Source organism: Myxocyprinus asiaticus, chromosome 18 (assembly GCF_019703515.2).
Source record: "Myxocyprinus asiaticus isolate MX2 ecotype Aquarium Trade chromosome 18, UBuf_Myxa_2, whole genome shotgun sequence".
Lineage (NCBI taxonomy): Eukaryota > Metazoa > Chordata > Actinopteri > Cypriniformes > Catostomidae > Myxocyprinus > Myxocyprinus asiaticus.
Window position 1 is genome coordinate 26,398,449 of NC_059361.1, and position 19,342 is coordinate 26,417,790.

The 19,342-nt window shown below is 37.6% G+C and overlaps 1 protein-coding gene and 1 pseudogene across 5 annotated transcripts; one reads left to right on the plus strand and one right to left on the minus strand.

The window, feature by feature from the left end:
• Positions 1 to 19: 19 nt before the first annotated feature.
• On the minus strand, positions 20 to 8,264 carry LOC127456002 (very-long-chain (3R)-3-hydroxyacyl-CoA dehydratase). Of its 5 annotated transcripts, none has more exons than XM_051724268.1 (12): positions 8,062 to 8,202; positions 7,562 to 7,809; positions 6,386 to 6,428; positions 6,241 to 6,314; positions 5,863 to 6,027; positions 5,564 to 5,612; positions 5,344 to 5,454; positions 4,833 to 4,960; positions 4,627 to 4,739; positions 1,391 to 1,497; positions 1,108 to 1,239; positions 20 to 688 (listed from the first exon to the last, which is right to left on the minus strand). In XM_051724268.1, exons 2-12 carry the CDS (start codon positions 7,679 to 7,681, stop codon positions 543 to 545), a joined length of 1,188 nt encoding a protein of 395 aa, XP_051580228.1. In that variant the 5' UTR covers positions 7,682 to 7,809; positions 8,062 to 8,202; the 3' UTR covers positions 20 to 542. The 5 variants fall into 5 exon arrangements, with proteins under 5 accessions (XP_051580228.1, XP_051580232.1, XP_051580229.1 ...); XM_051724272.1 differs by having other exon boundaries at positions 20 to 723; XM_051724269.1 differs by having other exon boundaries at positions 7,562 to 7,800; positions 8,062 to 8,076.
• Positions 8,265 to 9,603: 1,339 nt separating this feature from the next.
• LOC127456134 (phosphopantothenoylcysteine decarboxylase-like) lies at positions 9,604 to 11,815 on the plus strand (annotated as a pseudogene).
• The last annotated feature ends 7,527 nt before the right edge of the window (positions 11,816 to 19,342 follow it).

Below are 19,342 nucleotides of genomic sequence, written 5' to 3' on the forward strand. Positions count from 1 at the left end.
AGTAGTCTGAAAATCCAAATGATATTTCAGTGAAATTTTTTATTAATCATCATCAGTTGCATTTATACATACTTGTCCAGATCTCACAAATAATGACACTGAAATGATTATTACAATGCGAGTTCAATTGTTTCATGAGGTTTTCCCTGAGGTTAATGGTCTGTCTTGTTGTTATCAGTACTCCACAGAAATAACTACTACAACACCTCTCAGGGTATAACAGGAAGATAAAATGCTGCTTGTGTTTTCAGTCAAGTAAGCCTGTCACACAACTACTCTACAACATCAAACACTCAAAAAGCAAACATACTGCACACAGGTGTAATGACAATATGTATAAATAACTTCATTGTCCAGTTTAGAACTATTCGTTAGGTCATCAATTTCTCTTTCTAATGTTTCTATAGTCATTTGTATACAGTACAGCTTGGTAATTGTCCTTCAGTACTTTACTAAAGTGTAGAAAGTAAATGCACTTGATTTGGGGTTTGAAAGTAGAGGGTTTTGCATCAGTAATGTGTTCACTGTGAGAGAGGGGTATATCATATCATTGGTAAATGGAAAGGGAGAAAGGTTAAATCGCTAAAAAGAGATACAGGAAGAGAAGTTATGAAGTTGAAGCAGGAGTCTTCCCTTGGACGAAAACTCAGTTGGCTTTCCTCTTCTTTGTGCGAAACCGTCTCTTCCTCTGTTTGTAGAGGTGGTGAAAATTGATAAAGAGGCCTGAAATTGTTGGAGGTTAATTAATAAAGCATAGCACAGTTTTACTGTTAGTGATAAAAAGAGAAATGTGCTTGTATTTTATACAGTTCCCACAGTCTTGGAAAGCCTGGGAATATCAGATAATTTTAAATTGTGATTTCAAGACCTGGAAAAGTCATGGAAATTTCTATAGTGATTATAAATTTGTCTTTTTATGCTTAGCTCTAAATATTTCATTGGCTAGAAATTTCTCTTTGAAGCGTGCAATCTATATAAAATGACTTTTAAAAATAGTTTTTCCAAATACCGAACAACTGGAAAAGTCAAGGAAATTCATTGGTCAAAATGTGTGGGAACCCTGGTTTTCCATATAGCCATTTCCACATGCTATTATGCGGGCCTTACCCAGAAACATTAGTGCCAGGTAGATCTGCAGGATGTAGGAGAAGCTGAGCGATGTGCCTATGGCTTTAGGCAGAGGAATGCCGAGGAGTTTGGTTTCATCAAAGATGGGGATGGACTGAATCACTGCCACAGCTGATCAAAAGTAAGAGAGCTTAAGATGAAGTACACATATATATTGTAAGATTATTATTGTACAAAATGTGTCTCCATCTCATGAGGAGCCCGTCATTTGTTTTCTCCATGTGACAGTTGCTTGTCTAAAGATTAAGACATAAACACATACCTTCAGCTAGCACACCAAGAGGGTACAGCGGAATCCATATGGTGTATCTCACCCAAGTCAACAACTTCCATTCCGTATCAATACAGGCCAACATGTAGAAGGGATACCTATGATTCATTTTAAGAAAGGTGAAATTAGATATGTCTTTAACATTGTTTTTTTCCCAACTATTCCTTTAAGTTACAGCTGTAACCCTGGTTCTCTGAGGTAGTCAACATCCCACTTCTGGCAACACCAATTTATGAGTTATCGAGTGACTTGAGCTTGAGATAGAAGAAGTGGTGTGGATAAACTGGCTCAAACCACACATGAGAGACAACCACATCATTAACAGCAAAGAGCATAAAAGCTCTAGCTAAAAGCATTAGGCTCTGTCTTCTTTTATCTTGTTTTTTAACCATGTGAAATTGTAACATATTAGACACTGACCAAGTAAACATGACGAAAGCCCCAATATACACACCAAGATCAAAGAAATGCAAACTCTCTTCTGATGCACTGATGTTTTCATGATTAAATCCAAGACTGTTTTTATTTTCACAGGGTTTGGGAAAGAGTTAATACATTTTCTTGATCCTTTAACAAACTAAGGAGTTCACACAACTGTATAGGAAGTTGAAATATTAGTAACAACTGGCCTGAAATACACAAAAGAGGATATCCTGTAAATAAAGAAATTCATACTACACTGTCACTGACTTCCACATCATCTCAACACTAACAGAAACTACACTTAAAAAGGGACAGTACACCCAAAAAAGTCAATTCTGGCATAATTTAGTCAACCTCTTGTTCAAAACCTGTATGACTTTGCAGTGTAGGGCAGAATGAAGAAATCAGTCACCCTTCACTTTCATGGATCAACATGAGGGTGAGTAAATGATGAGAGAATTTGTATTTATTTATTTTTTTTTTATGAAAATTCTCTCATCATTTAGTCACCCTCATGCCATCCCAGATGTGTATGACTTTCTTCTGCTGTACACAAAGAAAGATTTTTAGAAGAATATCTCAGCTCTGTAGGTCCATACAATGCAAGTGAATGGTGACCAGACTTTTCAAGCTCCAAAAATCACATAAAGGCAGCATAAAAGTAATCAATAAGACTCCAGTGGTTAAATCTATGTCTTCAGAAGCGATATGATAAGTGTGAGTGAGAAACAGATCAATATTTAAGTCCTTTTTTTACTATAAATATCCACATTCACTTTCACATTCTTTTAGATTCCTACAACTATTCTTCTAAAAATCTTTGTTTGTGTTCTGCAGAAAAAAGAAAGTCATACACATATGAGAAGGCATGAGGGGGAGTAAATTATGAGATATTTTTATTTTTGGGTGAACTATCCCTTAAAATATATCTGATTTTACATTATATACTAAGCAAAAAAAGAAACGTCCCTTTTTCAGGACACTTTATTTTAAAGATATTTTTTTACAAATCCAAATAACTTTACAGATCTTTATTTTAAATGGTTTAAACGGTCACAACCACACCGGACTCAAATTCCCATTCCACGCTCCGCTCTCTCTCCCCTGATTATTAATTGCCCCGCACCTGTTTCCAATCCATGGCTCATCACTCTCCACTATAAATATTCACTCCGCCACTTCGTCATTGTCAAGTCTCTGCTAGGAAACCTTGACTCACTAGCTCTCCCTGTTCTAAATGTGAAGCTGAACTTGGAAGCAGAACTCCTCTCCGCTAACCTTCATCCAAGTCCTTCTAAAGCTCCTTCGTCTCCCAGAGAATTCCTGTGCTCACTTTTCATCAACCTTCCTGCGATCTCCAACTCCGTTGTCTACAAGCTAAGTTTGCCTCCTTACTAAACTGACTGTTCTCTGATCAGTGTGTTCAATAAAACTCCCGCATCTGGGTTAACCAGCCATCTGTGTCTGTGTGCTACGTTACAGAAAACAAAGTTTTCCATGCTTGTTCAATGAACCATAAATAATTAATGAACATGCACCTGTGGAACGGTCGTTAAGACACTAACAGCTTACAGACAGTAGGCAATTAAGGCCACAGTTATTAAAAACTTAGGACACTAAAGAGACCTTTCTACTAACTCTGGAAAAACACAAAGAAAGTTGCCCAGGGTCGCTGCTCATCTGCGTGAACGTGCCTTAGGCATGCTGCATGGAGGCATGAGGACTGCAGATGTGGCCAGGGCAATAAATTGCAATGTCCGTACTGTGAGACGCCTAAGACAGTGCTACAGGGAGACAGGAAGGACAGCTGATCGTCCTCGCAGTGGCAGACCACGTGTAACAACACATGCACAGGATCGGTACATCCGAATATCACACTTGCGGGACAGATACAGGATGGCAACAACAACTGCCCGAGTTGCACCAAGAATGCACAATCCCTCCATCAGTGCTCAGACTGTCCACAATAGGCTGAGAGAGGCTGGACTGAGGGCTTGTAGGCCTGTTGTAAGGCAGGTCCTTACCAGACATCACCGGCAACAACGTCTCCTATGGGCACAATTCCACCTTTGCTGGACCAGACGGGACAAGGGGTGATGGTCATGTTTATCGTCGATGGAATGAGCGTTACACCGAGGCCTGTACTCTAGAGCGGGATCGCTTTGGAGGTGGAGGGTCTGTCACGGTCTGCGGTGTGTCACAGCATCATTGGACTGAGCTTGTTGTCATTACAGGCAATCTCAATGCTGTGCTTACAGGGAAGACATCCTCCTCCCTCATGTGGTACACTTCCTGCAGGCTCATCCTGACATGACCCTCCAGCATGACAATGCCACCAGCCATACTGCCATTCTGTGCATGATTTCCTGCAAGACAGGAATGTCAGTGTTCTGCCATGGCCAGCGAAGAGCCCGGATCTCAATCCCATTGAGCACGTCTGGGACCTGTTGGATCGGAGGGTGAGGGCTAGGCCATTCCACCCAGAAATGTCAGGGAACTTGCAAGTGCCTTGGTGGAAGAGTGGGGTAACTTCTCGCAGCAAGAACTGGCAAATCTGGTGCAGTCCACGAGGAGGAGATGCACTGTAGTACTTAATGCAGCTGGTGGCCACACCAGATACTGACTGTTACTTTTGATTTTGACCCCCCTTTGATCAGGGACATATTATTCCATTTCTGTTAGTCACATGTCTGTGAAACTTGTTCAGTTTATGTCTTAGCTGTTGAATCTTTTTTTGCTGAGTTTATAATTATAAGATCACATATGTAACACTCTGTTTGTGAATGAATAACTCAAATACTTACCTGAATATTTCGATTGCACTCCACAGATAGAAGACAAAGAAGACCACTGGCTTGTTCTGCATATCCTCTAAGTTTCCAAATATGACAAAAAGTATGAAGTTCCTGCCCATCACCTTGGAAAGTTTGGCAAAAGAAAAATGTGTGTTTCTCACTGCTATAAAATGGTGCACAATGAAGAGCATCTATTTTGGTCACTAAACATATACCTGTATGAAAGCAGGGATGACTCCAGTCTTAACCAGCCCCACAGCAGGATTAATAACTTCCATTATTGCCAGCATCTGACAGAAGTACATCACATCAGCAATGGTATGAAAGGTGTCATAGAAAGAATCTGTTGGGTTGAGGATGTTTTAACACGTTATTGCTTGGTCCGAACCCCCTTTCTACCCTCCTCCTCTTGCCCCCCACAGGTCTCTTTGCGTATTGTATTATTTGGGTTCGAAACCCTGCATGTTTGCGAAAACCAGTGTGCCCATGTTTACCATCACACATAAACAGATCACTTCCTCTATATTGCTCTCTATGAATAGTATCTACAGAAATTTGCATAACAGGCCTGTAGGTCTTCTCAGAAAAATTAAAACGAGATGCATTTCCTGACAATGAAAAATGCTGAAACACAATCAGAAATACATTTTAAGTGGCCTGAAAGGAAAAAACGGACTATTTCAGCAGCTGTGCTTGTAAAAAAAAAAAAAAGAAAAAAGGACTTACCTTGCCCAAGTATGAACAAACGTACAGTCATATTGACAAAGATCCAGGAGAAGCCAAGAAACTGGACCAAGTTGTACATAAAGAGAAATCCTTTTTTCAAGCCAAGAAAAGCTGCAAAACATTAACATTAAAAGGCGTAATGAGCTTGTTGTTTTTTTTTGGTAAATAGAACCACACAACAGATTTATTTTCTACCCAAAGAATTAAAAAATATACTTACGGTCCTTTCGGACCCTTGACTCAATGCTGACTTTGTTTAGTTTCTCTTCCTGTATACAGAAAACACCAGACAGTCAACACATCAGACATTGCAGTATCGCATACAGTACGAACAGAATCATTCATGTTTTTCAATTAAAGCTGAAGTGTGCATTTCTGTGCCACTAGCATCACCAAACTTACTTATGGTTGTCTCTGCATATTAAGCTCGGATAGGTATTTTAAGTATTTTAACATTACACAATTCTCAGCTTTCAATCTATTTCGGTTAATGGCGATGTGGCCATTCCTCCTCTTCACCTTTTCTCTGAGCTCCATTTCTGCATCTGACTCGTCCAGCCAGCGGTCAAAATCAGGCGCTAGAAACCAAAGCTTCCTCTCCTGTTTAGTAAGCCGATCCCACCAAATGTGCTCCTGCTTCTTTATCGTAATATTCACCTGCCGCTGAGTGGATTTGTGTTTCACCTTTGCATAAAAATAAAAAAAACAGACTCACAGATTTTGATACACGATGTATGTGGTTCCAAAATAAACAAACAAAACAGCACTAAACATACTAATGCCTTTGGCAATGTAAATGTTCACTGTACATAGCGACTACTACAAATGTCTTACCTGTAAGTAAGAATTTCTTCAATTTTTCACAACTGCATAAATAGCATACAAGATGACTCTTACCTCTGGTTTAACTGGTTTTAAAAATTCCAGGCTGAATTCATATTCATTTTCTCCTTTTGCTCCATGTCCTTGGCCTTGTAAAAAACAGAATTAAGTCACAATAAAGTCAGAATGAAGAAAGACCATTTAATGGTTACAATTTTACCTCTGAAGTGCAGGATGTTCTCTTCTACACCAATACTCAGATTCTGTGAGATAGAGATACAAAACAAGAAGTGTGAGGTTTCAAGCTCCTCCTCTTACAGTACACTGTGCACTGACTTCAAATGCATGAAATGATTATGGAGCAACTGTAATGAACTGAATGCATAATGTAAATACATTCACTTAGTCACTGTTTCAGGGTTCCTACATTTTTAATCATTGTTTTTCATGACTTTTCCAGTTGGAAAAAAAAATCCATATTCACTATAGAAATTCAGTATTTTTTACTAACTTACATTAATTTTGCAGGTCTGGAAGTCACAAAAATTTCCAGATATTTCCAGGTTATTTCACGACAGTTGAAACCCTGCTATTTTAAGGAGGATTTTCATAAATAAGCATTCATTTAACTTCTTTAGCCTGTGATTATGGGGTTGATGTACACAGATGCACCATTTAAAGGGATAATTCAACCAAAAATGAAAATTCCCTCATCATTTACTCACCCTCATGAAACAGATCAATATATTAGTCTATAAATCTCCACTTTCACTTTTTCTTCTTTTGTTTTTGGCAATTTGCATTCTTTGTACATATCACCACTTACTGGGCAGGGAGGAATATTAATAGTAAAAAAGGACTTGATCTGTTTCTCACCCACACCTATCATATCGCTTCTGAAGATTTTAACCACTGGAGTCTTACAGATTACCATTATGCTGCCTTTATGTGATGATTTTTGGAGCTTCAAATGTCTGGTCACCATTCACTTGTATTGTATGGACCTACAGAGCTGAAATATTCTTCCAAAAACCTTCATTTGTGTTCAGCAGAAGAAAGAAAGTCATACACATCTGGGATGGCATGAGGGTGAGTAAATGATGAAAGAATTTTCATTTTTGGGTGAACTATCTCTTTAAATAGTGTTATGTTATAATGCTTTGACCCATATGTGGCAAAGGTTTGACTTTCCCTTGCAATTTTTCTACAAGCTTTTACAGAGACACACTACTTAAAACAATGTGAAAGCTTCCTAACCTGTTTTAACATATAGTTTACCATACACAACTTTATTTGCATATACAGTAGTCATAGCAACCATATTAGTACAACACCAATACCACATTTGTCCTAGTGCTCCCAGTGACAAAAGACAATGACATTTTATATCAGTTACCTTCATGAGAAGATAGGTCAAACACATGCCTTTTCCTGCCCTGAGAAAGAACAGAGGAAGCTGCTCCTTGTGTGTTCTCTCTGTCGTTAACTGGTTTGTTAATAAAACATGCCCTGCCATTGTAACTGGACCAGATGGCTTGTAGGTCCAGTAGGATCAAGTCCTGGTCTCTCTTTCAGCTAGTAACCATCTTTATTCTCTATGATCTTCATTTGATGATGCAAGCTTTGTAATCAGACCTACAGTAGCTGTCAATAATTCACAGATCACCCTTTCAACTCAGTGATAGATAGATAGATAGATAGATAGATAGATAGAAAGATAGATAGAAATTGCAATAAACACACAAAATTGCCAAGAATAAACACTATAGACGAAAATAAACATATTATATATATGATGACGTGAATGAAAAATGCCATGGTAAATATAAATAATACGTAAAATAGTATAGTGTCTAACTGTCAACAAAAAGAGTTTCCGCATATCAGCAGTCGTACCTGTGCATCACTGATTTCCACTCGCAGGTAAATCTCCCCGTGCCGCTGAGCCCAGTTTACGTGAGGCGTAAGAGCCTGCATTGCAAATATTCACATTAATAAACGCGCTTTATGCCAGCGTAACAATGAATGACATGCAGCACAAAATCGTATGTGCAAGCTGCCGGAAGACGTTTCCAAGGATTCTGTCATAGACCAGAATATTCTTCCAACGCGCGTGCGCACACGTGCATGTGATCTGAAAAAAAGGGAAGAAATAGAGGTTACAGTGAGGCACCTACTGTGGAAGTGAATGAGGTCAAGTTTTGGAGGGTTTAAAGGCAGAAATAAGCTCATAATTTTATAAAAGCACTTACATCAGAATCAGAAGAATCAGAATGAGCTTTATTGCCAAGTATGCTTACTCATACAAGGGAGTTTTCTTGGTGACAGAAGCTTCCAGTGCACAAATAATGCAACAAGGCAGAAATAATAAAAAATTGAATAAAAATAAAAAGCGAATAGAAAATATAAGTATATATAGAAATACACAATAAGACAAAAGACATTACATTAATTCTTCTGTTAAAACTCATGCAATATTTGAGCTGTAAAATTGTTTAAATTGACATTTTTAGGGTTTTAGTGTTTGTTGACAGTACATCGTCATGGCATGAAGTTGTGAAATTGGCTATAACTTTACACAGATAAGGTTAGAAAGTGATTTTATCACACTCAAATCATGTTAACACGCATATTGTTTATGTCTTGTGGCTAAACATTTGAAACTGAGTATTTTAACGTTTACAGATTGGCCCCCGTTCACTTCCAATGTAACTGCCTCACTGGAACCCAGATATTTTTTTTTATTTTTTTTTTTTAAAGAAAAGGAGCGACGAGTCAAACATATATATATTGTTTGTAAACAGTATTATTCCTCAAATGCTGTCGATTGAGTTTAAATGTTATTAAACCTGGAATATTCCTTTAAAGAGATAACATATTCCAACTCTGGAATGCCTTACTATAATTTGTTTACTGTTTCTTTGATCATGAATAATTATTTGAAAATCATTATGTAATGTATGAAGCAACATTTTCCGTTTCTGTCAGTTTATGTCTGGCATTTTGCACTATAATTGCACTCCCCGCCAGCGGTGCCGCTGTGGCCATTTTTAAAACAGAATTTACGCTCTTTCCTATTTCTCTACGGTTTTATCAACGTCATTCTAAGACGCTAGTGTTTACGGAAGTCGAGAAACCCTGGAGAATCCCAAACTAGAAGATGTGCTGAAGTTTAAACTGTGAAATTCAGTTTCTCAGTCCGAACTATAATATAAACATGAACTATACACATATAAGGTCTTACAAGATAAATACATTTAACCAAACAAATACATAAGCTTGCATAGTTGATATATATATATATATATATATATATATATATATATATATATATATATATATATATATATAATCATTATTATTATTTATTTATTTTTTATGCAGAAGCATTCTGAATTTGATCATGTGCAATTGGACTTGCAAACAAATAGTTAAAAATTTCTGATCCTGGTCAGTTTGACCGGTAGTGTTGCTGCACTCAAGGCGCCTTTGTTGGTAACACAACTACTTGAAATTCCAGGGGTAAGTTTATATAAGATACTGTGCAAAGGTTTTAGGCACTTGTGAAAAAATGTTGCATAGCGAGGATGTCTTCAAAAATAATGACATAAATAGTTTTCATTTATCAGTTAATGTCATACAAAGTCCAGTAAACACAAAAAAAGCTAAATCAATATTCGGTGTGACCACCTTTGCCTTCAAAACAGCACCAATTCTTATAGGTACACCTGGACACAGTTTTTCTTGGTTGTTGGCAGATTGGATGTTCCAAGCTTCTTCTATCTATTTAGACTGTCTCAATTGCTTCTGTCTCTTTATGTAATCTCAGACTGACACAATGTTCAGTGGGGGGCTTTGTGGGGGCCATAACATCTGTTGCAGGGCTCCCTGTTCTTCTATTCTAATCTTTTCTATTTGCAAAAGTAATGTTTGAGAGTCTAACATTTATATTTCCTACTGACACACTAAAGCTGAAGATATAAATAACCATCTTAAGACAAATGCTTTTGTGAAACATCTTATGTGCCTAAAACTTTTGCACAGTACTGTATATAATTAGTTCTGGCTCTGCAGGGCTCATAAATAGTATGAAAGATTTAAGCTGAGCCATATCTGTCATATCCTCCAATGCCCTTGCCATGTCACATATTTATCCACCAGAGTGTGCTGTCTGCCTGAACTGAAGTTATTATAAAAGTACAACATACTCATTAATCATTAAAACTCTTAATGACTGTCGCTCTCTTTTAAATACTAGAGGGTTTAAAAGATACTTTTCTGCTCTAAAGGTTAATGTGCGAGTGGTCACCACAGACAATGCCACTCATTTTTATGATCTCAATGAAATCCCTGTCCGTGTCTACACAGATAAGGAAGAGTGGGAGAAAGGTAAAGCCTTTAAAGATTAGGAGATGCATTCAAATTATAACACTATCTTAGTCAATATCTTATTTTCTACCGTGGAGTTAGATCCATGCCCAGACTGTCATGGTTAAATGATTCCTTACTGGACATATCCTGTATCCTATATGCTTTCCCTATATTTCTATGTTAGATGTGGACAAAGCGCTCTGATCCTGTGCTTCATATCAAACTTAGATATTGGGTGAACATTTTAGTCATTGCCCCACTGGATGCAAACACGCTTGGCAAAATTTCTAGTGGGATTTGTGACAACCTCCTGGTAGGTGGTATACATGTCATTCTGTATAGATTTTAGATGCATTATTAAGTTTGCTTTCCTGTTTTCTTATTAACAGACATGTGTAGTGTGCGCATGGGACACAAGCCGTCCTCTGCCATGTGGCAGCACCCTATCACTGCACAGCAAGTGACCACGCTTAAAGGCATTGGCTACATTGAGATCCCCTGTATTACCAAAAAACTTGTCTGTGGAGATGAAGGTATCTTTTTAATTGGTGTCATTTAAGTTTGAGTGGTTTTAATGAGGCATTTGCATTGATAAGGGAAGTTGGTGGACCGATAAGAATTCGCATCAATGTGTGAAATTGCTTATGCATTATTAGTTATCTGAATATCAAACAGCTGTAATCTGGTTTTAATTAGTATGCTCCCTGGTCAAAGGAAGATTTAATTAATTGAAGTTTCTCTTGTTATCACTCGTCTTACGTTACAGCCTTTGTATCTTCACAGGTAAAGGTGCCATGGCAGAGGTTTCAACTATTGTCGATACCGTCAAACAATACCTCCAGAAACCCGCTGAATGACCTCACTAGGGCCAGCGATCAGGAGAGACGAAGTTACAATCAACAAAAACAGACAAGTTTGAAGTGTTTTTATTATGTATACAGGTTTGATATATTAGTCTTTTACTATTATTGTGATACAATAATGATATTTTTTTCATGCATATTTGTAATGGTTGTATTCTTTATATCTATTGATGTTTGCACAGAAATTTCAAATAAATTATTCTTTTGGTATTGAAAACATGACTCTATGACAGATATCTAATTTCTTTAGTTATTCCTCAGTCTTGGGAACTCTTGTGCCCTGGTAACTGGTCCTCAATATGAAATGAAGTTCCAAACGTAAATTCGGTCCTGCCAATCATATATGTATATCTCAAGGATAAGTAAGCTGCTGCTTCCCTCACTCCAGTGACAATACTATGGGCATCCCTCTGCCTCCACATCACCAGCTTTATATTTCATAACGCCTGTATTTATTATTTAATTTTTTTTTATTCTTTGCTTTAGTCAGATTGTCCTGGGGGGATCTTAGAGCTCATGTCCAGTCCTGTGCTTGAGCCCCTCTGTTATGGACAGCACACCAAATCCATTTACCTTATACATTCTAGGATTAAATGAACCAACCGGTGAACTCGCGAAACGAATAAGAATAGATGATCAGAAGACTGCCACAGCCTATTTGTTAATGACCATCATAGTAATGACCACAGAACTACTATAATACTAATGACCAATTGAGAGACAAACAGGATATCATGTGGGATATCAATTACATTGCTACAGTGAGCAGTCCATAACAGAGGTAATGAGATGTTCCAATTTCAGAATGCAATGTTTCTGTCCAGCAGTATCAGATTGCAATGGATTATACTGTTTTTGTGTTCTCAATTCGAGCATGTATGCTGTATACAGACATAGTCACAATTATGCAAACACCTTGTTCTATATGTTCATTACAATCAATATTGGGTGTAATTCAATTACAAAGTTATTAGTTTCTGCAATCGAATTACTTTTAGTAAAAAAATGTGTTGAGTGGAAAAGTGTTTTTGAAAGTAACTTAAAAGTAAATAATTAGTAATGTGATTACTTTTTCAATTAAGTAATTAGTAAAGTCATCTGATTTCGCTTTTAGAGAAATAATTAATTTGTAGTGGATTGCTATGTTTAAGTAACTTAGCCAACACTGATTACAATATTTAATTTCAATAAAGTATTTCTTTATAACCTGCAGTAATTATTAAATCATACTGATTTCATATGCTTTCAAAAATACCTAGTCAGATTACTTGAGATTACTATATCAAACAAATCACCATAAAATTACCAACAAAAGTTTTGCTAAAACAAATTACATAATGTTCACACTATTTCAGATGTTGTATACATTTATAAAGGTTTGGAATAACATCTAATTTTCTCAAAGATAAAACAGCCTAAACTTAATAACTTCAGATAAAGCAATACAGTAATCAAGGTAAAACATTTTAATATAAATTTGACTTTGGGTGTAGATATACAGTAATTAGCTGTCAGAAAGAAAGCTCAAAGGGCTCATACTAAATTAGTTTCAAGATTTATTGTAGGGGGAAGAAAGCATGTACAGGAAACCATTCCTGTTGAAACCTTCGTGATTTGAAGTTTTGCAGATTCCTGTTTATGCACGATTTGACACCTGTTTAACTGTGCTGTAAATATGAACAATGTTCTATATTCAACATTCCTAAGATTTGAGAATATTTAAATTGAATGGGTTTCATCTCAAATATTTGTAAGATTCAAAAAAGCCATACATATATTGTACGTTCTTGTTCCATTTACCTACTTCCTCTACATAATTAATTTTTTCCATAATTCCTTTATATTTATGTCTCTACCTTGAGGCTGTACAGTTATAAAATGATGTATGAAATGTGATGATATTAAATGTACATATCTGACATTGGGTTTAGAACAAAGGGTGTATCTGTGTCTAATGGTTTAAAAGGATTGATAACATCCTGCTAATGTGTGTATAGGGATAAACAGCTTATGTGGATATTTCTAAGCCACTGTTTTTAAGAGACAGTTTAAAAGCAAATTTCTCTGGACCAGTGTCACATTGACCAGAACTACTAATGTAACCCTCTTTGCCAATTCGGCAATAATAATTTGTTACTTTATTTGTAATATTTCACTTTCTGTCTCATTTTCAGTAAGAATCATCACTGTTCTGCTTTTTTTTTTTTTTTTTTTTCTCCCAATATGGATCTTGAAGAATAAATACTCAGAGTCAGGTTTTGCAGTAAGCAAATGAGAGAGAATTTACTGATTGTTCTCTGTAGGTTCCATAGGCATCACAAGTCAACAAGATACAACAGTTAGAAAGACATTTTACAAACTTTCCAAAGCAATTATAGTAATATGCAAATTACATTAAGGGTGTCATCGTACCACATTTTATAGCATTCTGATAGGTCAATTACTTCAAACATTTTAACATATTACAAATATGGATTGTTTCCATCTTCATGCAAACAATAATTGTTAGCTACAACATGATTCAAGTTCCCATCCTTGGTTGAAACAAACTTTTGGTAAGATATCAGAGGTTAGCTATCAGTTATGGCTACTCCTTATTTCTTTATGTCAAAGGGGTACCAAGGAGAGCAATTAAAATCCTTGGAAGTTGTTTTCGACTATGGCAAAGTCACATTTGAGAGGGCACAATAACTGTAAATAATTCAGAGACATGAGTTTAGACATGCAATGTGTAGGTGTTATCTTCTCAGGAATAGAGGCCTTCTCCCCAAACTTGATGGAATGCCGGGCCTCACCATCTGTGGAACATTAGGACAGAGCACAGAGAGGAACAAAAGGGCACAAGAGAGCACACCATTGCTGCATCTAGTTGCCTACAATTATAGTAAAATCAGGAAGTAAATTCAAGTTTCAATTCACTGATGACATGAGGTAGATCATAATGAGGTAGGTGTTGTCCAGTCATGGTTACTTTTACGAACCATAAAACAAAGATAATAACAAAAAATCATAACTACAATCTCTCTCTCACATTACTGTTTGTGATAAATCAATCCTCAGTATAATCAAATGGTTAAATAGGGTATATGATTCATTATGTAATAGAAATGGAATAAATGCAAAACAACATAAAATGCACATTCTCCGGAGGCCGGGCTGAATGAGTAAACCCTGTTACTGCACTCCTGACATGGGCCAGACCCTCAGTCACCCCTCAGATTACATACATATTACTTGTACCTTTTAGGAAAAGAGAACAGAACATTTATTAATATAATAAGAATAAGTGAGGATTATGAAATATAAGATATAATTTTCAAGAGCAAAGAGGGATTAGAATTGTTCCCCTTCAGTATCTTTTCAAGACAAAAAGCAATACAATGTACAGTGGTGTCCAAAAGTCTCAGACAACAAGTGAAAGAGATTTTATTTTGCAATCTCTTTTTCATTACAAATTATTTTCTCAGTATAACTGTTTGAGTGAGTTTTATTAAAAAATGTATATGAATATACGATTTTTGTTCATTTGAATTTGAATATGTCCCCACTTTTGCTTTAATTACAGCATACACTCAAGGACTCCACAAGTTTGTGCCAAACATGATGATCCATGTTTTTCCAGCATGAATTGACAATGTTCCAAATTGCATCTTGTGTGCAAGGAAATCTGACCTTTTGAACAAAAGAGTTAATATAGTCAATGTCACAAGTTTGCCTACATATTTCTTTCTCATTTTACATCATAACATTTCTTTAAGATTTTTTTAAAATCCAAAAATGTTGTTTATTTCCAGGTATTTTCAATGTGGTCTCATCATAAAAAATGTGATTTAATGACTTTTAATGTGGTCTCAGATTTTTGAACCCCACTGTATATGTGATGCATTAGTGGGCAGGGCAGATGACTCTATCATGCTGAATCTCATCATATCAAAGAATCAGTAGGTTTTGAGTCAATTGAATCAAGATAATGCATAAATGTTTTTTAAGGCATATAATCAAAAAGTTGTTCATCCTTATTTGTTTAGCAAAGCAGCTGAGGTGTTGTCATCAGATCTAATCGGTGCTGCGTTTCACATGGCCCCCTCTCTGATGCTGCGACTTGTCCTCTTGTCATTGGCTGGCAAGCCAGACTTTAAAAACAGACACCCCCAACAGGAGGCGAAACATTTATCAAGTGGTGGTGGAAGGGAGTGACATTATAGTACTGGGTGTAATGCGGAGGAGGTTCCCATTTCTTGGCAAATCAAATGAGAGAAAAATCATCTCAGTCACATGTGGGTTGTAGACAGTTTCTGTTTCAGTCAAGGTCAGTTCACTGAAATGTTCTTTGTTGAGGATTAGCAGGAAGCTGACTGGGAAATACTGTATATTGCAAAACACCAACAGCCTAACTGTTGCACAATTTTGGTACACATGCACATCTCCCTTTATTCTCTCAAGGATTAAGAGCAATAGAAAAGGTGTTTATGATAGAAATTTCATTTTTGAATCATGACTGAACCAGTAACACTTTACAATAAGGTTCCATTTGTTTACATTATTTAACAACATTAGTTAACATGAACAATACTTTTACATCATTGATTAATTTTGGTTAATGTTAACATTAGTTACTGCACTATGAACTAACAATAGTATTTTTATTAACTTACATTAAAAAAGATGAATAAATGCTGTAAATATATACATACTATTTATATACAGCTCTGGACAAATTTAGAGACCAGTGCAAAATTATCACTTTCTCTGAATTTACGACTTATAGGTATGTGTTTGTGTAAAATTAACATTTTAATTTTATTCTATAAAGTACTGACAACATTTCTACCAACTTCCAAATAAAAATATCATCATTTAGAGCAGTTATTTAGAATTATTTAGAAAATGACAACTGGTCAAAATAACAAAAAAGATGCAGTGTGTTCAGACCTGGAATAATGCAAAGAAAACAAGTTCATATTCATTTTTAAACAACACAATAATAATGTTTTAACTTAGGAAGAGTTCAGAAATCAATATTTGGTGGAATAACCCTGATTTTCAATTACAGCTTTCATGTGTCTTGGCATGCTCTCTACCAGTCTTTCACACTGATGTTGGGAGACTTTATGCCACTCCTGGCGCAAAAATTCAAGCAGCTCGGATTTGTTTGATGGCTTGTGGCCATCCATCTTCATTCTGATCACATTCCAGAGCTTTTCAAAGGGGTTCAGGTCTAGAGATTGGGCTGGCCATGACAGGATCTGGATCCGGTGGTCCTCCATCCACACCTTGATTGACCTGGCCGTGTGGCATGGAGCATTGTCCTGCTGGAAAAAACAATCCTCAGAGTTGGGGGACATTGTCAGAGCAGAAGGAAGCAAGTTTTCTTCCAGGATAACCTTGTACATGGCTTGATTCATGTGTCCTTGACAAAGATGAATCTGCCTGATTCATCTTCAGCCTTGCTGAAGCACCCTTAGATCATCACCGATCCTCCACCAAATTGCGAGACACTGTGGCTTGTAGGCCTCTCCAGGTCTCCAGGTGTTGGTCAAAGCTGAAAATAGGACTCATTAAAGAAGATGACCTTACTTCAGTTCTCTACGGTCCAATCCTTATTGTTTATTGCAAACCTCAGCCTGGCTCTTCTTTGCTTCTCATTGATGAAGGGCTTTTTTCTAGCTTTGTACAACTTCAGCTCTTCCCCTAGGAGCCTGTTTCAGACCATCCACGCCGCGCACTTCACCCGTTTGCCATTCTTTTTGTAGGTCACTTGATGTCATCCTACAGTTGTAATTGACATTCGAATGAGTTGGTGGTCATCTCGGTCAGTGGAGAGTCGTTTTTGCCCTCTGCTGGTCTGTAGTTTGTTGTCACCAGTGTCTGCTCCTTGACCTTGTTCTTATGAACCGTCGTCTTTTATATTTTAAGGATGCCAGAATTTAACCCTTATTTTCCTCACTGAAAACTTTTCTTTTCAGCTCTTTTGGCATGGTCAGTAGTTATTTTTTGATTCCAATTACTTTTGAAGTATTAGTAGCACTGTTTTTGCCATCCAGCTGGTCCTATTGCAAGAGGATAGTGATGACCACAGCAGTGGTTTTTATATTTTTCCTTGTTAAATAAGATTGGTTCAGGTAATCACCTATTCAGTACCTCATTAAGTAGAATGTGGTGTGCTTGTGTTGGAATTCAACAGACACTGGAATGGAATGGCTGCTATCTACGTATATATATACACTATATTGCCAAAAGTATTCGCTCACCCATCCAAATAATTGAATTCAGGTGTTCCAATCACTTCCATGGCCACAGGTGTATAAAATGAAGCACCTAGGCATGCAGACTGCTTCTACAAACATTTGTGAAAGAATGGGCCGCTCTCAGGAGCTCAGTGAATTCCAGTGTGGTACTGTGATAGGATGCCACCAGTGCAACAAGTCCAGTCGTGAAATTTCCTCGCTACTAAATATTCCACAGTCAACTGTCAGTGGTATTATAACAAAGTGGAAGCGATTGGGAATGACAGCAACTCAGCCACGAAGTGGAAGGCCACGTAAAATGACAGAGCGGGGTCAGCGGATGCTGAGGTGCATAGTGCGCAGAGGTCGCCAACTTTCTGCAGAGTCAATCGCTACAGACCTCCAAAGTTCATGTGGCCTTCAGATTAGCTCAAGAACAGTGCGTAGAGAGCTTCATGGGTTTCCATGGCCGAGCAGCTGCATCCAAGCCATATATCACCAAGTGCAATGCAAAGCGTCGGATGCAGTGGTGTAAAGCACGCTGCCACTGGACTCTAGAGCAGTGGAGACGCGTTCTCTGGAGTGACGAATCACGCTTCTCCATCTGGCAATCTGATGGACGAGTCTGGGTTTGGTGGTTGCCAGGAGAACGGTACTTGTCTGACTGCATTGTGCCAACTGTGAAGTTTGGTGGAGGGGGGATTATGGTGTGGGGTTGTTTTTCAGGAGCTGGGCTTGGCCCCTTAGTTCCAGTGAAAGAAACTCTGAATGCTTCAGCATACCAAGAGATTTTGGACAATTCCATGCTCCCAACTTTGTGGGAAAAGTTTGGGGATGGCCCCTTCCTGTTCCAACATGACTGCACACCAGTGCACAAAGCAAGGTCCATAAAGACATGGATGAGCGAGTTTGGTGTGGAAGAACTTGACTGGCCTGCACAGAGTCCTGACCTCAACCCGATAGAGCACCTTTGGGATGAATTAGAGTGAAGACTGCGAGCCAGGCCTTCTCGTCCAACATCAGTGTCTGACCTCACAAATGCGCTTCTGGAAGAATGGTCAAAAATTCCCATAAACACACTCCTAAACCTTGTGGAAAGCCTTCCCAGAAGAGTTGAAGCTGTTATAGCTGCAAAGGGTGGGCCGACGTCATATTAAACCCTATGGATTAAGAATGGGATGTCACTTAAGTTCATATGCGTCTAAAGGCAGATGAGCGAATACTTTTGGCAATATAGTGTATATATATCGATCAGCCACAACATTAAAACCACCTGCCTAATATTGTGTAAGTCCTCCTTGTGCCACCAAAACAGTGCCAACTCACATGCTATTCTTCTCACCACAGTTGTAAAGAGCGGTTATCTGAGTTACCGTAGACTTTGTCAGTTCAATCCAGTCTGGTCATTCTCTGTTGACCTCTCTCATCAACAAGGCATTTCCATCAACAGAACTGCCACTCACCGGATGTTTTTTTGTTTTTGGCACCATTCGGAGTAAATTCTAGAGACTGTTGTGTGTGAAAATCCCAGGAAATCAGCAATTACAGAAATACTCAAACCAGCTCATCTGGCACTAACAATCATGCCACGGTCCAAATCACTGAGATCACATTTTTTCTCCATTCTGATGGTTGATGTGAACATTAACTGAAGCTCCTGACCCATATCTGCATGATTTTATGCACTGCACTGCTGCCACACGATTGGCTAATTAG